The sequence below is a fragment of the Chiloscyllium punctatum genome, chromosome 15 (genome assembly GCF_047496795.1).
Source record: "Chiloscyllium punctatum isolate Juve2018m chromosome 15, sChiPun1.3, whole genome shotgun sequence".
Taxonomy (NCBI): Eukaryota; Metazoa; Chordata; class Chondrichthyes; order Orectolobiformes; family Hemiscylliidae; genus Chiloscyllium; species Chiloscyllium punctatum.
Genome location: NC_092753.1, coordinates 60292474 through 60312670, shown reverse-complemented (window position 1 = coordinate 60312670; position 20197 = coordinate 60292474). Strand labels below are relative to the sequence as shown.

Here is a 20197-nt window from a genome sequence, read left to right as displayed (position 1 = left end):
GACAGAATAATTATCTGAATCGGAACTCATTGAAACTGCATTGAATTTTTAACATTATTATGAGGAGAAATTAGTATTATGTGAGATTTTATTTAACCCCTGCTCAGTGCAGTTGCAAATTATTAGCAATGGATTAATATGACTCTGGATGCTTGTGAAACCAAAATTCTAAGTGCATAGTTTTTAATGGCATCAGACAGGCTTAATTGGTGGAAACTCACCATGGAGGGATGAGCAAAATTTTGTGCGTTGAGCAGATTGATTTGTGAACCAGTGCATAAAATCAGGAAAACTCAAGCATAAATAGCTATGGGTTAAATTTAGCCTGTTTCATGTTCTACACTCTTTTAGTTGATTCTGTCCAGATTGAGCTCCTTGTACGAATATTTGAACGGAATGGACATACCTGGCCAAATTATGGCCATTTCTGACATTTCTCCCTCCCACTCGTACATATAAATTGCCAAAAACCAAGATGCCTCCGCTGTTCCTCAATAACCATTATCAAAGCAATGGCCCCCTCTAGTGTCAAGCCTACGTGTAGTCAGCACAATACAAAAATACTTGGGTGGTATCATCATCAGGAGCATTGCTTAAAGTGGCCCTTTGTGTGTTGTACATTTTAAAAAGCAAATGGAAAATGTATCTACTGAATTTTTAAAAATGAAACTCAACACAGATTCTATTTTGCCCTGAAGTCAAACAAAACTTGAATACTTTATAAATTGCCTTGTGTTCATGATATATTCTTATAAAAGAGCAATATTTTTCTGATACTGACCATAACCTTTCTGAAATTAATCACCACCTTCTTGACATTAATCATTACCTTGTGGTCCCTGCTGGAATGGTACAGACTTGAAGTGGTGGCCATTCTGGTACAGCAGCCCATTAACATTGAAAACGACACTTCTTCTTTTCCTGATTGGTCAAGGTCAAAAATCACACGACACCAGGTTATAGTTCAATAGGTTTACTTGAAAACACAAGCTTTCAGAGCCGCACTCCTTCTTCCTGATTGGTGGCTATACACTGAGAAGCAGTAAAATAAAGCAGGTCCATTTCGTCCTTTGACACAGTACCAGTGACAGGGTTCAGATTTGGTGAGGTTACAGGTGAAGCTCCTGCTGGGATCTGACAGGACACTCACTAATCAATACAAACTGGTATGAAGTACTGAAGAATCTAGCAAAGCCCTTTACAGTAAATTGAAAATGCTTTGTGAGTCCAGAAAGTAAGGAGTGTTGCTTTGGGTCGCTCAGGAAAAATCTGAGCAGCTGTGGATTTATGAGTACTGTGCTACTGGCAGCTATCTCTGAATTCACCTCCCAATGCACAAGAAATAGAAGTAGGAGTAAACCATTTAACCCATTGAAGCCGGCCTGTCTGCCATTCCATAAAATCATGAAGGATTTGTTCAAGTGCTCAACTCCTCATGCTAGCTCCTCAAAGCCCTGAAGCCCTCGATATTTTACAAGTCTATATACTCCCGCTTTAAATGATTTCAGTGATCCAGCTTCCACTACTATCTGGATCAGATAATCCCAGACATTCACTACCCTTTGGATAAGTACATGAATAGGAAAGGTTTGTTGGGGTATGGCCAGGAGCAGGCAGGTGGGGCTACTTTAGTTTGGGATTATGTTCAGCAAGGACTAGTTGAATTGAAGGGTCTATTGCTGTGCTGCACAACTTTAGAGAAGAAATTCTTTTTTTATTGATTTTAAATTAAAGTCCCCATATTCTGTAACAATGTCTCCTATTTCAAGACATCCCCAATAATGGGTACGTCTTCATAATGTCCAGCCAGTCAAGCGCACTCAGAGTCTTGTATGCTTCAGGACGATCTAAAAGGTAATGAATTAAGGCCAGTTTAGCCATTCTTGATAAGCCAAACTTTTCATCCCAGGAATCAGCCTAGTGAATCATTTTTGAATAGTTTTCAATACCAGCATATCCTGTCATAAATATGGGGACCAGAAATATACACAGTACTCTCGGCACAGCCTCACCAACATCTCATTAATAGTTGAAAAAAGGCGTCCCTATTTTAAAACTCTAACACCTAGCAATAGACAAAATTCGATTTGCTTTAGTTACTAGATGCACCTGCATGCTAACTTTTTTAATACTCATGCACAGATCTACCTCTTCTTTTCATGGGGCTGCATGTCTTAGTTATTGGGAAGGTGATGGCCCAGTGGCCTTATCGCTAGACTATTAATCTAGAGATTTGGGTAATGTCCTGTGGACCTGCGTTCCAATGCCCCTATGGCAGATGATGGAATGGGATTAAGAGTCTAATGATGACCATGAAGGTGTTGCCAATTGCCTGGCAAAACCAGCTGGTTCACTAATGCCACAAAGGGAAGGAAATCTGCCCTTCTGACTCGGTCTGGCCTACATGTGAATTCTAGACCCACAGCAATGTGGTTAACTCTTAACTCGCAATCTGGGCAATTAGGGATGGGCCATAAATGCTGGACTTGCCAGTGACATTAACATCCTGCAAATGAATATAAAGAAGTTTGTAATTGGATACTTAAATATATTTGTTAATGAAGATAGTTCATCCAGTCACTTTTTGCCATTTTGCTGAATATTAGGAAATATTTGCTTAACTGTCTGTCCCTGCTCACCTATTGATTTTCACTTTCAGCCTGCTTTGGACAATTCTTTCCTCATACCTCTGTATTTAAGGTGAGGACACTGGTTTGAGACTAGATTTGCTCTCTCTGAATTTAAAATTCTGTCATTTTGTGACCATTACCTCCTAAAGGACCTTTTTACTAACACATTTCTTATTAATCCCACCTAAACATTACTAAGTCTAAAATAGCTGGCTCCCTGATAAGTTGTGCAACACACTGCTTCAAGAAATAATCCCTGAGGCATTCGACAAATTTGTCTTCCCTTATCTGATCTTTCCAGTCAATATGCTGATTAAAATCACCCATGACAATTGTCATGCCCTTCTTACACACTTTCATCTTTTCATAATTTACACTTTGTTCTACAATGAGGCAGTTCCTCAAGGGGTCTATAGTAGACACCGACCCGGGACTTCTTTCCCTTGCTATTGTTCATTTCTACCCAAACTGATTCCACATCATGATCTATTGCACCTATTTACTGTTAACCACTGGACTTGTCCTTATTAATAGCATTACCTCAGCTCCTTTGGTCTATTTTTCCGTAATGTTGAATACCCCTGAATATCGAGTCCCAGGTCTTGATCACCCTGCAACTATATTTCTGTAAAAGCTAACAAATCATCTTCATTTGTTTTTATTTGTGCTGTCAATTCATGCTGCATGCATTCAAATAAAGAGCCTTAAGTTTTAATTTTTTACTATTATTTGTTCTTGTTCTAATTTCTAATGTACTCTTCTGCTTGTATTTTCTGCCTCTTCCTGTCACAATTTATTGTCTTCACTACCCTGCATTTCAGCTCTCGTTTCTTTTTAAGTTTTTAAAATTTCCTTTAAATTGAACCTCCACCCCTTACTAATTAATTTACAACCTTGTCTACAACCCTAGGCATACGATTCATGAGGATACTGGCATCAACATGGTTCAAACAGAGCCTGCCTCCCTCTCCCCAGAAATAGGGCCAGTGCCCCATGAATTAGAATCCATTCCACCTACAATCTCGACAGCTGTTTATGCAAGTTTGCATGTGGATCTGGGAATTACTACCTTTGTGGTTCCACCTTTGAATTTAGTCCTGAGCTGTTTGTAATCGCTCAGCAGAAACTCTTTCCTGGTTTTACCAATGCTATTGGAAACTACATGGATCACAACAACTTGATCCTTTCCCTCTTGTTCCAAGTTCCTCTCCAGCCTGGCAGCCCACTTATTTATCATTCACTTTGCCTCACCAGTCTGCACACTGATCAACATCAGGAGTAAGAACCTATTGGATAAGTATCCTCTGAAGTTATATTCTGGATTCCAAAACCTGCATTACTCGCAGTCGTAACAAACTGTTCTGACCAGGGAACAAATATGATGTGATTTATCTAAAAGGTACAATCATCTCCTAAAACAATGTTTCCTCTTCCCTGAAATGTTGTAGTGCCTGCAGTTCAGCCTTCAGCTCATCAAAGCTGAGATTCCTCAATCAGCCAACCCCTGCTGCAGATGTAATCTGTGAACTATTTTGGTATCTGATAGCTGCTACACATTGCCTACCGTGCAATCTCTACTCTATTTATTTCATAAATTAGCATGTTAAATATTTTGCAAGTCAAATTCCTAACTTTACGCTTGAGTTGGAATAAAGGTCTCCTTATTTATGTCAATTGGCCAATCAAAAGAGACACAGAATCATCTTCCTGTTTTCCTCCCACCTCAGATCTCTCAGGTAGAAACTGATGTAGGTTTTCAACTCCTGCAGCTGCTGCCCTTCTCATATAGGTCCGCTATCCCTGTCTGCTTCACAGTGATGCCAGGAGGACTCAATATGGAGTTCTCCGATTTCAAATAGCCTCCCTCCCCATTCCTTGACTCCCTTCCAAGCCCCTCCTTCCATCCATTCCTCTGACCAATCATTTCTTGCAGCTACCAACCCGATTCATTCCTCCCATCGACCAACCAGGTCATACACTCTACCTGTGTTCACCAATCCCTACCTCACCACCCTGCCCTCCCGCCTTATCTGCAGCTCCCCTTACACTCTCCCCCCAATCCTGAAGATGGGTCACATGTGAAATGTTGACTTCTCCACCTCCTGATGTTGCCTGGCATGTTGTGTTCTTCCAGCCTCCTGCATGTCTACCTTGGGTTCCAGCATCTGCGGTTTCTTTGCTTCTCACAGTGATGCTGACACGATGCACAATCCTTCCAGTCTGTTTCACAGTGGTACTGACTTCTGCATGCTTCTCCAAGTCTGCTTCTGTGGCAGCTTCTGTGTTTTGCTCACACTGATCATTAAGAAATTCGTTAGAAATTGTTGGAAAGCCCTAAAAATGTGGATGTTGCTGATAAAAATCATTTGCAACTAGATGACCAATTCAAAGTGCAATGAAGTCAGCCACAATGATGTGGAACTGGAATCCTATAAATTAGATCAAGCAAGCAAAGCCAGGGCTTTTTTCCCTGCAGTGTCATGGACAATATAGTTGCTTTTGTCAAATCTGATCTCTTTTAAGAAATCAAGCGAAAGCTTTTAAACTGCCTTGTTGAAATAAGAACTCATGTTCTCTAAATGTTGAGGATCAATGTAGCCAAAAGGGATAGAAATTACATCTAACTTTTTGCAGCAATTCCAGTGACCACCCCAATTAGAATAATCAAAATGGGGAACTTGTTGCATACTGTTATATTTCACAGAAGGAATGCAAACAAAACTAAGCATTTATTAAACCACATTTATACATGAGCTGCTGAGCTGGTGTTTGTGCATAAAAAAATCCAAATAGATGCATAATTAATTGTTAATAGGTAATCATGTTTTGTCTGGTATAAATCCGAGTGAATATTGTGGAATGGGAAGTTAACATTTTTCCAGGTTTATGGTTCAGATGCACATTTCTTCTTTCGATTCTGTTGTGCCAACCTCATCAGTCTTATGTGATATTAAAAGGTCCATCATTAAATAAAGTTTGAAGGTCCTTGCAGCAATCCTACATGACCATGAGAATAGCTCTCTCTTGCTTCTTTCTTTTTCTCTTCTTCTCTTGGAATTTCTCAGTTGCATCAGCAAAAAAGCTTACATCTTCTTTAGCTTCTATCTCTCTTTGTAAAAATTGTAGTCCAGCCATATTAAAGCCAAGGACATCCTGTTACAAAACAGACATATAAATGAAACACAGAAAATAGGAATAAGAGTAGACGACAAGAGTAGATTCCTCAAGTATGCTTTACTATTCAGTATGATCATGGCTGATAAGCCAATTCAGTACCTTGTCCCTGCTTTTTCCCTATACCCATTGGTTCCTCTAGCCCCCAAGGACTATACCCAACTCCTTGAAAACATTCAACGTTGTGACCTCAACCACATTCTGTGGCAGAGAATTCCATAGGCACACTACTCCCTTGATGAAGGAATTTCTCTTCATCTCAATCCTAAATTGTCTACTCTTAGACTGCAATCCCTGCTTCTGGACTCCCTAGTCATTAGGAACATCTTTTTTGGAAGGTGTGCCAAACAGGCTAAGATAAAAGGTAGGGAGGAGGGACTTGGGGGAGGGGCGTTGGGAATGCGATAGGTGGAAAGAGGTTAAGGTGAGGGTTATAGGCCGGAGAGGGGGTGGGGGCAGAGAGGTCGGGAAGAAGATTGCAGGTCAAGAAGACAGTGCTGAGTCCGAGGGTTGGGACTGAGATAAGATGGAGGGAGGGGAAATGAGGAAGCTGGAGAAATCTGCATTCATCCCTTGTGGTTGGAGGGTTCCTAGGCAGAAGATGAGGCGTTCTTCCTCCAGGCGTTGTGTTGCCATGGTCTGGCGATGGAGGAGGCCAAGGACCTGCATGTCCTTGGTGGAGTGGGAGGTGGAGTTCATCCACTTTACTAACACCTTCCACCCCAACCTCAAATTTACCTGGACCGTCTCAAACTCCTCCCTCCCCTTCCTAGACCTCTCCAGTTCTATCTCGGGCGACCGACTCAACACGGACATTTACTGTAAACTGACTGACTCCCACAGCTACCTAGATTACACCTCCTCCCACCCTGCCCCCTGTAAAAACGCCATCCCATATTCCCAATTCCTTCGCCTCCGCCACATCTGCTCCCAGGAGGACCAATTCCAATACCGAACAACCCAGATGGCCTCCTTCTTCAAAGACTGCAATTTCCCCTCAGACGTGGTTGACGATGCTCTCCACCGCATCTCCTCCACTTCCCACTCCTCTGCCCTAGAACCCCGCTCCTCCAATCGCTACCAGGACAGAACTCCACTGGTCCTCACCTACTACCCCACCAACCTCCAGATACATCGTATCATCCTTCGTCATTTCCGCCACCTCCAAACAGACCCCATCACCAAGGATATATTTCCCTCCCCTCCCCTATCAGCATTCCGGAAGGACGACTCCCTCGTCAGGTCCACACACCCCACCAACCCAACCTCCACTCCCGGCACCTTCCCCTGCAACCGCAAGAAATGCAAAACTTGCGCCCACACATCCCCCCTCATTTCCCTCCAAGACACCAAGGGATCCTTCTATATCCGTCACAAATGCACCTGCACCTCCATGCACATCATTTACTGCATCCGCTGCACCCAATGTGGCCTCCTCTACATTGGGGAGACAGGCTGCCTACTTGTGGAACGTTTCAGAGAACACCTCTGGGACACCCGCACCAACCAACCCAACCACCCCGTGGCTGAACACTTTAACTCCCCCTCCCACTCCGCCAAGGATATTCAGGTCCTTGGCCTCCTCCATCGCCAGACCATGGCAACACGACGCCTGGAGGAAGAGCGCCTCATCTTCTGCCTAGGAACCCTCCAACCACAAGGGATGAATGCAGATTTCTCCAGCTTCCTCATTTCCCCTCCCCCCACCTTATCTCAGTCATTCCCGAAGAAGGGCATAGACCCGAAATGGCGATTCTCCTGCTCCTTGGATGCTGCCTGACCTGCTGCGCTTTTCCAGCAACACATTTTTCAGCTCTTATCTCCAGCATCTGCAGTCCTCACTTTCTCCGATTAGGAACATCTTTCCTGCATTTACGTGGTATAGTCCTGCTCACATTTTACAGGTTTCAATGAGATCTCTCCTTATTTTTCTAAAATCCAGTGAATGTAGTCCTAACTGAGGAAGTCTCCCAAGACAATAAAGTGAAAATTTCCTTGCTGTTATCAAGTTGTTTAACAAATGCTTAGTGATGAATTTATAATTCCTTCAATACCTTGCAGTCTAACAGTATCCTCCAAAAAGAGGTGATATATGCAACAGACCAACTGCAGTGTTACATATAAAACTGAAAGTGTAATCCAAAAGGTAAGCCCTCAAAACTGATGGTGTATTAACTCTATGTCATAAGTAATCATTCTAGGTAACCCTCTGTAAAGTCAGGGTGACTTTATTCCATGTCTTACTCATATGAAAGTATTTTTATAAACAACAGGATATAATGCAAACAGAACTGGGTCCAAAATTTGAGATTTTTCGGGGCTATCTTATTGGAATTGACTTTATTGATGCTCATGAACTATTACTTAGCTATGGAAGAACAGAAACCTTACCTTCATTTCATTAATCTTTCCTATTGTGTTTTTTCTCAAGCTGTCAATGACTGTAAGGAGCATCTGATTGCTTGTGATCTGGCCAAAATGAATCCTGATGAAAACAAAAAACAGAACAACAACAGCAGTCCATTACATCTCTACTACTCATGGCCAGTTTGAATTTTGCCCTGTTTTAAAGTAAAACGAAATTAAACAATAACTTATCCATCCCACTACCAACTGAAAGAGCCTAAAGGAACTTTATAGTGGTGGGGAAAGGGGAATAAAACTGTTCTTGTCTTACCTCAGCAGGAAGAAAAGGCAGCGGCAAATGAGTTCAACCTCAAGAGAAAGTTGAATGTACTCATTAAAAAGTGTGAGCAGATCAGGAATGTAGGAAAATGGTAGGACGAGCAAGGATTCCTCCATTTCACTAGAAAAGAAGCGAAGACAAAAATAACCAAAAAAATGTATGTTTCAAACTGTAAGTGCACATAATTTCAAAGCGCAGTGTATCTATCTCCCTTCAGTGAGTATTTACAAATATGCTTTTTGCTATGACACCAAAATGTTTAAGCATATACGATAATAACTCTGAGTTTAAAAAAGGACTAAATTGGACTCCAATCAAATATGTTAATTCTGAATAATTCTAAACAAACAAGTCTTTCAGTCCAGAAATAGTTTTACAACTGTAAGTATATTATGATAAATAATTCACTTTATGGTAGAAAACTTCATATCATAGTCACTTAACCCAGTTGCTCAGCCAAAGGAGGCAAAATCACCCTGGTCATTAAACTGTGGAATCTTCTGCTGTTGTAATACATTTGTGACTATAAGGTCCCTAGATTTGGTGGTCAAGAATGGAACAAACAAAACCATTGCAAAATGTTGACTCTTGTTCCTTATCGTCACCAAAAAGTGTATACTATGGTGACTGTCTCCAGTACAAACTTTTCACAGAGTAAAAGCCATAGAGAAATCTATTGTGGTGTTAATGGAAATACAATAAAAGGTGAATTGGATTTGAAGATAAGCAGCTGAATGACATTACATACAGTGGTTGTGTGCCTTACAAGCATTAACATACAAAGGGATCTCAGCATACAGGTCCACAGTTCCCTTAAAGTGGCAACACACGTGTGGTCAGAGCATAAAGAATTGGCAAGTCATGTTGCAGCTGTACAGAACATTAAGTTAGGCCACACCTGAAATATTATGGACAATTCTGGTTGCCAGAAGGATAGGGTACAGAAAAGGTTTACCAGAAGTTTTGGAAGGTATTAATAATAAGGAGACATTGGACAAACTTGGTTTGTTTTCATTTGAATATCAGGGGCTGAGGGGTGACTTTACAGAGGTTTACAAAATTATGAGGAGGTATGGATAGTCAGTCTTTTTCCCAGGGTAGAAACGTCAATAGGAGACACAGGTTTAAAGTAAAGAGGGCAAGTTTAAAGGAGATGAGAGGTAAGTTTTTTTACACAGAAAATGGTAAGTGCCTGCAATGCACAACCAGAGGAGGTGGTAAAAGCAGATACAGTAGTTATGTTTACGAGTAATCTTGACAGATACATGAATAGACCGACAATGGAGGGATACGGACCGCAAACAGGCAAAAGGTTTTTGGTTTCGAAAAAGCATCATGTGTCCATGCAGACTTTGTGCACTGAAGGGCCTGTTCCTGTACTTTGTTCTGAGCCAGAAGACCTGGGTTCAAGCCTCGTTTGCTTCAGAAGTATGTAATAATGTCTTTGATCAGGTTATTAAAAAATTTCTAGTCTACAGCTTGAAAGGCTTGTGTGGTGCAGTGGTAGCGTCCCCACATCTGAGGCAGGATGGTTCAAGTCCTACCTGTTTCAGAGGTGAATAACAACATTTCTGAAGAAGCTGATTTCAATAAAAATCTACCCTGCAGCTTGGGTTATGGAAGTAGAGGCATTAACAGCTGGGCACAAATCACTGTTACATTACAATTACACAGGGATTTTCATCAACTCAGGATATCTCTAAGCGCCTCATAATGTTAGACACTGGAGGATGATCTTTTATGTAATATTGATAAGGGATAAAACATTGGCCATGAAACCAGAATTTGTTTTGTCAAAAAAATCTCTTAAGAATTTTATACATTCACCTGTGAGGGCTATAGAGAGCTATGTCTCATCCAAACAACAGAACCTTAGACAATGATGTTCCCCTGTATCATGGTACAGGGATATCAGTCTAATTTTTGTGCTCAGGTATTTGGCATTGGACTACAGCCCAAAAACGTTTGACTCAGAGGTAAAACCCCATTTGATTTCAGAAGTGGGTTTAATTTGCTACAAGATTTTATTGAAATGTAGGTGCCTATTAAATTATTACTCACCTTGATTTGACTTTTCGAATGACATCTAAAACATAGAGGGATGGCTAAGAAAGATATAAGATATTATATAAAAACCAAAACCAGCGCGACACACACAATCATTCAATATAACACTTGCTGAATTTTTCCTGCTACACAAATTCAATTAAGAAATTTTTCCATGATAAGTTTAAATTGCTTTACAAATAGCTATCATATTTTCTGGGACAATATAAACAAAATGGTTTATAATTGACAATTTCCTTTCCATCCTTAATAACTGCCACAGCCTTGAAACAAAATATTTTGGGAAAGTGGCATTGCTTCAAATATGCAAATTACAGGAAACAATTTCCTAAATTTAAGGTAATAACAGCCTCAAACGCAATACACTTTAATCAAATGCAGCAGAATCCAGATATAGTGTTCCTTCAAATAGGCATAAAAGTTACTATATTGAAGACCTAAAATAGTAACAACAGAATTTTAAACATAAGGTATTTACGAGCGAAGTATATATTTAGCGATGAATGCTGGAGAGAGTTCAGGGGAAATTTATTAGAATGTTGCCAGGGCTGTGGAAATGTAGCTCCAAAAGGAGAAACATTGGGATTATTTTCCTTCGAACGGAGAAGGTTGAGGGGTGACATGATTGAGGTATATAAAATTGTGAGGGATCGAAGTTGATTAGACACGAGGAGCCTGTTTCTTTTTGTAGAGAGTTCAAAAACCAGGGGTCATTGATTCAAGATAAGCAGCAGAAGGATTAGAGAGGAATATGAGAAAGACCGGGTGCTCCGGTTTCCTCCCACATTCCAAAGATGTGCAGGTTAGGTGAATTGGTCATGCTAAATTGCCCATAGTGTTAGGTAAAGGGGTAAATGTAGGGGAATGGGTGGGTTGCGCTTCGGTGGGTCGGTGTGGACTTGTTGGGCCGAAGGGCCTGTTTCCACACTGTAAGTAATCTAATCTAAAAAATGTTGTTTTTGCTGAGGTGGGGGATGTCTGGAATTCATTGCCTGAGTTGGTGATTGAGGCAGAGACCCTAAAATCTCCCTGGATCTACATCTTTAGTGCTGGACGCTGCAGAGCTATGGGCTGTTTGCAGGAAGATGGGATAAGAAAGAACATCTGGTGTCTTGGGGTCAGCATGGACAAGATGGCCAAATAGCTCCTTCCTTTCTTTTTGTGGTTCTACGATTCTAACCATTCCATGATTCTTTGGCAGTACTCTTAGTATGGGACGGCACGGTGGCTTAGTGGTTCGCATTGCTGCATCACAGGTCCAGCAATGAATGGGAGCTGGGTTCGATTCCAGTCTCAGGTGACTGTCTGTATGGAGTTTGCACATTCTCCCTGTGTATGTGTGGGTTTCCTCTGGGTGCTCTGGTTTCCTCCCACAATCCAAATGATGTGTAGGTTAGGTGAATTGGCCATGCTAAATTGCCCATTGTGTTCAGGGATCTGTAGGTAAGGTGCATTAGTCAGGGGTAAATGGGCTTTGGTGGGATACTCTTCAGAAGATCGGTGTGGATTTGTTGGGCGAAAGGTCCTGTTTCCGCACAGTAGGGATTATATGGTGACAGTTTCCTCAGATCTGTTTCTGTCTCGAGATGTGACTGGATCTAAATATGTAAAGACTTCCTTTTAATCTCTCATAGGTGAGCATCCAAGGCAATGTCAATACTATTCAATATGGTCAGTGCCGGTAGAAGTTGTTGAACAAAGAGACCTTGGAGTGCAGGTTCATAGCTCCTTGAAAGTGGAGTTGTGGCTAGATAGGTTAGTGAAGGAGGCATTTGGTATACTTTCCTTTCTTGGTCAGAGTATTGAGTACAGGAGTTGGGAGGTCATGTTGCGACTGTATAGAACATTGCTTTGGCCACTTTTGGAATATTGCATGCAATTCTGGTCTCCTTCCTTTTGGAAAGATGGTGAGAAACTTGAAAAGGTTCAGAAAAGATTTACAAGGATGTTGCCAGGGTTGGAGGATTTGAGCTAAAGGGAGAGTCTGAATAGGATGGGTTGTTTTCCCTGGAGCATCGAAGGCTAAGTGGTGACTTCACAGATATTTATAAAATCATGAGGGGCATGGATAGAATAAATAGACAAAGTATTTTCCCTGGGGTGGGGGAGTCCAGAACGAGAGGGCATAGGTTTAGGGTGGGAGGGGCAAGATATGGAAAGGACCTGGGGGGCAACCCTTTCGCGCAGAGGGTGGTGCATGCGTGGGTGGGCTGCCGGGGGTGGGGTGGTGGAGGCTGGTGCAGTTGCAGCATTTGAAGGGCATCTAGATGGGTGTTTGAATGGGAGGGGTTTAGAGGGATATGGGCCTGGTGTTGGCAAATGTGACTAGATTAGGGTAGCATATCTGGTCGGCACGGACGAATTGGACCGAAGGGTCTGTTTCCGCGCTGTACACCTCTATGACTCTAATTCACTTTTAAGAATGTTGACTTATTATTAACCATAGCTTTCCTTCCCTATTCACAATAGTGTAACTGAAATTGTCTCAGGTAGGTTGGAAATGGCTTAGAAATCTGAATTCTACTTCTCCCTGTCACCATTTCCAGATGGTCATCTCATTGAATTCCCAAAACTGGCAAAGCAAGTAACACTTCAATAAGGGAAATCTCATTAGGATTTGTCTCTTGCTTAGTTTGAGGCCTGGTGTTAGGGTGTCTGTCTGTTAGACCCCAGTATGCAAAGATCACGTAGGAACTACTGAAGAAATAGTTTCATACTGTGAGCCATTTCCAACTACGTGCAAGTTCAGCAACAGCATGTAAAATGTGGAGAAACAATATCTTCAGGCTGCACTGCTTTTACCTCCTAATGCAGCGGACACCTGCCTTCTAAAAAAAGGGGCAGACAGAGATATGGTGGATTGTGCCCTTGAACACACCTCCATTCCTGTTAACTCTGTATATGGCTGAACATCAGAAATCATCATACCTCCCCTAAACTCGCAAAACATTATATTGACTATGTGCTGATTTTGTATGAGGATTACGCCTACAAAATAATTCAAAACTTATGTAGATTGTTAAATAGTACAGTAGAGTAAAAATTAAAAATGATAAACAGCCAGGAAAAAGTACTTACTGAAATGTTTCCACACGCAGCCAGTATAGGGTTAGTAGGTGGAGGCAGCTGGGGATGGAAAATTCATCCAAATTATATTCCACACATCGTCAATGCTAACTACCAAAGCTAGAGATATGACATTTTTCAACAATACAACGCAAGGAGAGATTATCATTCTCAATAAGTTCTGATGAAGAATTTTCTTTATAGATAGTGCTGAAACTGCACATTACTTACCTTTGTTTTGAAGAAGCTATCACCATATTGTCCTATATCTAAAATACACTTACTTTCCATTAATAAGCTTCACCATAAGCTAGGCTGGGAGAAACATACAATTGTACAACCCATTTCTTGAACCTGAAGGCGCTGTGTTACTTTGGCACCACTGGATACACAAAAGCACCCTATGATTAATCTTCAATTCTTTACCCTTCTTCATTCTTGCATCAAACACTACAATGTTTTATATTAGATTATATTAGATTCCCTACAGTGTGGAAACAGGCCCTTCGGCCCAACTAGTCCACACCGACCCTCCGAAGAGTAACCCACCCAGACCCATTTCCCTTTGACTAACACACCTAACACTATGGGCAACTTAGCATGGCCAATTCACCTGACCTGCACATCTTTGGAATGTGGGAGGAAACTGGAGCACCCAGAGAATGTGCAAACTCCACACAGACAGTCGCCAGAGGCTGGATTTTATATGACCCTGGTGCTGTGAGGCAGCAATGCTAATCACAGAGCCACTGTGCCGCCCCTCTGATCACTATTTCCAAACAGGTTTATCAATGTCACATTAGTGATTTGCTCTGTTTCATTTCTCAAATCTAAAGGCAAAGGTAGTTCAGTTACAAAATGACAGCTGGGGTTCAAAGAGGCTGAAAAGCTGGTTAATCTCGTAAACCCCAAGTTTGCTTCCAGTCTCGCTGTCAAATCGAATTTCTGTGGGACCAGATGGATTTTTCCCTATATGAGTGTAGCAGTTCTGGAATTTGCTGAGCTATTTGGCATTCGCATTACATTATTTTGACAAACAGTTGCCCAAGTAAAGATCTATGAAATAACAAAATGAACAAATCCAACCTTTTTGCCTGAAACTTTGCACGCTTGATTGTATTCCTCCAGTTTCATGCTTTCTTCCCTGTACAATTCAATAGCTTCCATGATCCGCTCAGCCTGCCGAGAACATTCAATAGGTAATTACAGTGCGGCTTGTGTTGCTCATTTTAGAAAGCATGACTTTCTGTCAATTTTGTAACATGCTATTAAGGTTGGGCGCACTTACAGCTTTAACAGTTTCTATAGTCTTCTTCCCAGCTAAGCCTGCTTCTCCTTCTTTCTCTCCAGGAACCTGTAAGGTGAAAGGTTCAGTGTATTGGTACATGACTGACTCTACAACATCTATCCAGACCTCACAGACAGGTAAATGGTGAACGGATGAGAAAAGTGGAAGAACAGCTTTAACTGTATCTATAGATGCCTTACATATAATTCTACAATACAAGGAATGAAACAAGCAGCTAAGTGAGCAATACAAAAATCTCACACTTCTATTCCACTAAAATTGCAACCTACTTCCACAAACAAGCAGGGGAGCAATTGCAAGGATCAACTTAGTAAGTAGGAAGGACACCCATTGAAATTTGCCCATGTCAGTATCATACAAACAAAGATTTTAGCAAGATTTCCAATGGAATTTAATAAATAATAAGGACCTCAGTTAATAAAACATACACGTATAATCTATTCAAAAACTTGGAGATAGTAGGGCTGCAGATGCTGGAGAGTCAGAGTGGATAGAGTTGAGCTGGAAAAAGCATAGCAGGTTGAGCAGCATCACAGGAGGAGGGGATTTGATATTTCAGATTGGAACCTTTCATCAGTCCTAATGAAAGGTTCCGAGCTGAAGTGTTGACTCCCCTCCTCCTCTGATGCTGCTCAATCTGCTGTGCTTTTTCCAGTTCAACTCTCTAGCCAAACTAATCTATTCAAAAGAATGAAATAGTACAGCTGATATCCATGATACTGCATGTAGCCTTCAGGTACAGTTACAATGCAAAGGATAACTGGGCTAATGGACAGATTACAGAACTAGTGCACTGCTTTTTAATAATTGTTACCAGTAGAAGCTCACAGGTTGTACCTCAAACTCTGACATGAGATTTTCAATGGAACATTATAAAAACAAACATATGAGATTGCTCCATCAACAAGACACTCACCAAAGGTTCATTTCCTTTTGCCATACTCTCTTCAAATTCTGCTTCCCTTTGCTGTGGGCAAGAGAGTTTATTAAGAATTGATTTGAAAGTTACAGTAATTCTAAATCAAATGACAAAATTTTTCAACACAAGACTAGCAGCTTAATTTGCCATATGTCTAGCAGGTACATCTTGAGGGATCTATCTTAAATTCTGAAAACTTTATTGCAGAACACTTCGGGCCTGATCAGCTGCCTTGTTCCTCTACAGAGTTGGTTGTGTTTCCCGCCAGAGTAACTAATAGCATTCTAGCTCATTTTCTTGCTTATTGGCTCAGGCAATTAGACCAAGTCACTTATCGGGATGTAAATCTCAAAAATCAAGTCCTCCAGTAAGGATGGTAGAGAAACTGAGATATAGTAGACCAACTATCAAGCCCAGTGCTTCATTAGGATACTTCAGGGTCCTTATACCATTTGACCAATGACTGGTGCTAGACATTACCTGAGAGCATTGGATCAACTACATTGAGTAAGCCCAGAGTTCCACATAGTTCAAAGATGGGATGGCTGTTTCTCTTCCCTCAACAGCATTTGGGGTGCAAATGGATTTTTACAATAATACAGCAACTTCCTTGGGACCTGCTTACAAGTGACCAGACTTATTTCATTTTGTTTCACAATTTGCTCAGGTTGAAATTGAACTTTTGTTAATCTATCTTTATAACTACTGAACCTTTTCTACAGTGCAAATTTATGTTGGGTGGGACTGCTTGAACTTGCTTTCAATGCCATCTATCCAGACAATCATCAGATATGACTTCTCTTCCCATATGCAAGGCAGATCCTTCAATGATTCATCTTTGGCCTCACCTATTTCTCATCTACATGTTGATCTTCATAAATACAGGTTCTAGATACACATAGATGGCACCATCTCTACCTCACTCGCACCACTCTGATTTGTCATACTGCTTGCTTGATTTCCAATCAGCATAAATTTTCTCCAACTACATAATGGAACAAATGAAAGCAATGATTTTTTCTTATTCATTCAAGGTACTGGCATCGCTGGCTGGGTCAGCATTTTTTTGCCCATCACTAATTACCTTTGCTTAGATGGTGGTGAAGTGCTTTCTTGAATCTCCGCAGTCTTTGGAATGTAGGAACACTCACAATACTATCAGAAAAGGGGTTTAAGGATTTTGATCAATAAACAGTGATATATTTCCATCACTGGATGGTGAGATTTGGAAGGAAACTTGCAGCAGGTGAAGTTCCCACATATTTACTGCTATTGACCGTCTAGGTGGTAGAAGTCGTAATTTAGAAGGTGTTGTCAGGGAGGACTTAGTGAGTTACTGCAGTGTATCTGCAGTGTCTCCACTGTGTGTCAGTGGTGTAGGGAGTGAATGTTGATGGTAATGAATAAAATGCCAATCAAGCGGGATGCCTTGTCCATGATAGTGTCAAGTTCCTCAAATGTTGGTGCAGCTGTACTCACCCAGGCAAATGGGGGCTATCGCACTACACTCCTGACCTTTGCCTTGTAGATGATTTTAAGTATTGGGGAGACAGGAGGGGAGTTACTTGATGCAGAATTCTTAGATTCTGATTTGCCACACAATGTATATGCTGGTCCTGTTTAGTTTCTGGTTAATGATAATCGAAAGGATTTTGACAGTGAAGAATTCACTGATGGCAATGCCTTTGAATGTTAAGGAGTGACGGATGAGATTCTCTCTTGTTGGATATGATCATTGCCTGGCACTTCTATGGCGTAAATGTGACTTGCCACTTATCAACATGGATCTTGCCCAGGTCTAGCTGCATATTGACACAGATTGCTTCAGTATCTAAGGGGTTCTGAATTATGTTGAACATTGTGCAATAATCAGCAATTAAACGCCTTCTGGTACAATACCCTTCCTACGACACTGATTCCACCCTCTGCCTAGCGACCATCAATATGTGGAATTAGACAATTTATCTGGTCTGAGATCTGATATGTGTTCTAAAATGTGCTTTTGAGTTTATTTCTCTTCGATCATTAAGATACCCACTTCCCCAACCCCTCCTTGATATAGTTTCTTAGCCTTACAAATCTCCATGATGTCTGCACACCTCTAACTCTGGACCTTATTTTTATTGCTCCACCATGGTGACCACTGTTTCTTGGTCAAAATCCTTCAGCCTCTTTTCTGATAGTATTGTGAATGTCTCTACATTTCAAAGACTGCAGATGTTCAAGAAGTGGAAGAGCCGATGTTGGATTGGGGGGTGGACAAAGTTAAAACACACACACCAGGTTATATTCCAACAGATTTATTTGGAAGCACTGGCCTTTGGATCGCTGTTTCTTCATCAGCTAACTGATGAAGGAGCAGGCTCCGAAAGCTAGTGCTTCCAAATAAACCTGTTGGACTATAACCTGGTATTGTTTGATTTTTAACAAGGTTCAAGAAGGCAGCTCACCACCACTTTAGCAAAGGCAATTAGGGATGGGCAAAAACTGCTTACCCAGCCTGTGGTGCCCAAATCCCTTGAATGAATAAGAGGTGCTGTGTGACATTTTCCTAAGATAATGACTTTGTATAAATTAAATGTTTTGTTTAATTAACATATTCCTGAAAGGAACATGTTGAAACACAGATGGTCTAATTTTAACCAATCTCAACCCAGATTCTCAAAAACACAAGTTCCTCATCAGCAGTTAGCCCTAGGTTCCAGAAGGCAATGTTTCTCCACTACACAAACAGATTTTCCTTGAGCAATATCTGCCTTGAAAACATGCATTACTCACAAGCTCTGTCATAACCCTGCTCCTTTACAAACCTATTTTAAATAAAGCAAACCTGCTTTCCCCTCCATTAACAGTAAAAGACACATTACCATTTCTCTCTCTTCCTCCAGGATGATCGGTTCTCTTGTTCGTTCCCACAGCCGTAGAGATTTATCATGAGAGGAAGAAACAATGTGATCTCCATTAGGACTAATGGCAATACACCATACTTCTCCATGATGGCCCTGTTAGGAAAACAAATATTAAAAAAAAGCAATAGCCAGACATATTGGCAATTATGCAGGTTTCACAAATATATAAAAAATTAGAAAAGCATCATAATTTGCAAACAATTACAGGAGTACATATATCTCTAGAGGCATTTAGTTTGCTGATAACACAAAAACTGCAAAACTGAAAATATCAATCAATATTTACAATAGTGACATAAAACAAAGAAATGCAGATGCTGGAGTTCAGAAACAAACAAGAACAGAAATTGCTGGAGAAACTCAGCCCGTCTAGCAGCATCTGTGTGCAGAAAACAGCATTAATGATCTGAGTTCAGAGCTCTAAACAAGAATCACTAGACTTGAAATGTTAATAATGTTTTTTCAACACAGATGCTGTCATACCAGCTGAATTTCTCCATCAATTTCTCTTTTAGTTTGCTTACAATAGTGATGATGCTTAAGATATCCAACACCAGTTAGATTCCAGTATGCAGTTTACTCATTAAAGGACTGATACTTAGAATGACAAGATTAAGATTCTGTGTTGTGGAACCTGTCAGTGAAGTGATGAAACAAGTAATGAAGAACTTTCAAAACCAATCTTATAACATAGTGATCTCTAAAATTTATTTCTTACAAAGTTATTTTCTTAGTGAGTTTATATTTTTCAGTACTTTCATCCTGTCAGGGCTGCCTCATGAAAATATCGCTCCCTTAAATTGGGACATACTTTCATTGCCACTCAACAAAAAAAATTTACTATAGAGTCATGCAACCCATGGACACAGACGCTTAGGTCCAACTCAACTATGCTGACCAGGTTTCCCAACTAAACTAGTTCCATCTGCCTGCATTCAGCCCATATCCCTCCAACCTTTTTCTAATCATGTACCTATCCAAATTTCTGTTAAATGTTTTAACTGTAACTGCAATTACCACTACCTCTAGCAGTTCATTGAACATATGGACAGCCCTTTATGTGGAAGAAGTTGCTCCTCAGGTTCCTTTTAAATCTTTCTCTTATCATCTTAAAAACATGCCCCCTAGTTTTGAACTCCCCCAGAAAAGACCTTTGCTATTCACTTTATCTATGCCTCTTATGATTTTATAAACCTCTATAAAGTTACCCCTCAACCTCCTATGCATTGGATAATGCATGTTATATCTGACATGATTCATTTTCCATAAGATGAATCACACCAGGTGTACAAAATAGGGTATTCAGGTTCTTTCACAAAATAAGTAAAATCAATCAAAAGTAAGTCTCACATTAAATTACTTTGCTTCTACAAATTAGTTTTCCAATCTTACACTTTTCACTCTGTGCTGATGGTGATCGGCAAATCAACTAAAAAC

The 20197-nt window shown here is 40.7% G+C and overlaps 1 protein-coding gene across 2 annotated transcripts in view; it reads right to left on the bottom strand.

Moving 5' to 3' along the window:
- Window positions 1–5340: 5340 nt before the first annotated feature.
- wdr3 (WD repeat domain 3) overlaps window positions 5341–20197 on the bottom strand; it is an 80867-nt gene continuing 66010 nt past the window's right edge. For both annotated transcript variants that reach the window (XM_072585240.1, XM_072585239.1), the window contains exons 19-27: window positions 18719–18853; window positions 15849–15899; window positions 14912–14977; window positions 14710–14802; window positions 13636–13683; window positions 10552–10595; window positions 8482–8610; window positions 8196–8289; window positions 5341–5783 (exon numbers count right to left, since the gene is read on the bottom strand). In XM_072585240.1, the coding sequence (XP_072441341.1) occupies window positions 5628–5783; window positions 8196–8289; window positions 8482–8610; window positions 10552–10595; window positions 13636–13683; window positions 14710–14802; window positions 14912–14977; window positions 15849–15899; window positions 18719–18853 (816 nt within the window). In that variant the 3' untranslated portion in view covers window positions 5341–5627. The remainder of the gene's footprint in view (window positions 5784–8195; window positions 8290–8481; window positions 8611–10551; window positions 10596–13635; window positions 13684–14709; window positions 14803–14911; window positions 14978–15848; window positions 15900–18718; window positions 18854–20197) is intronic.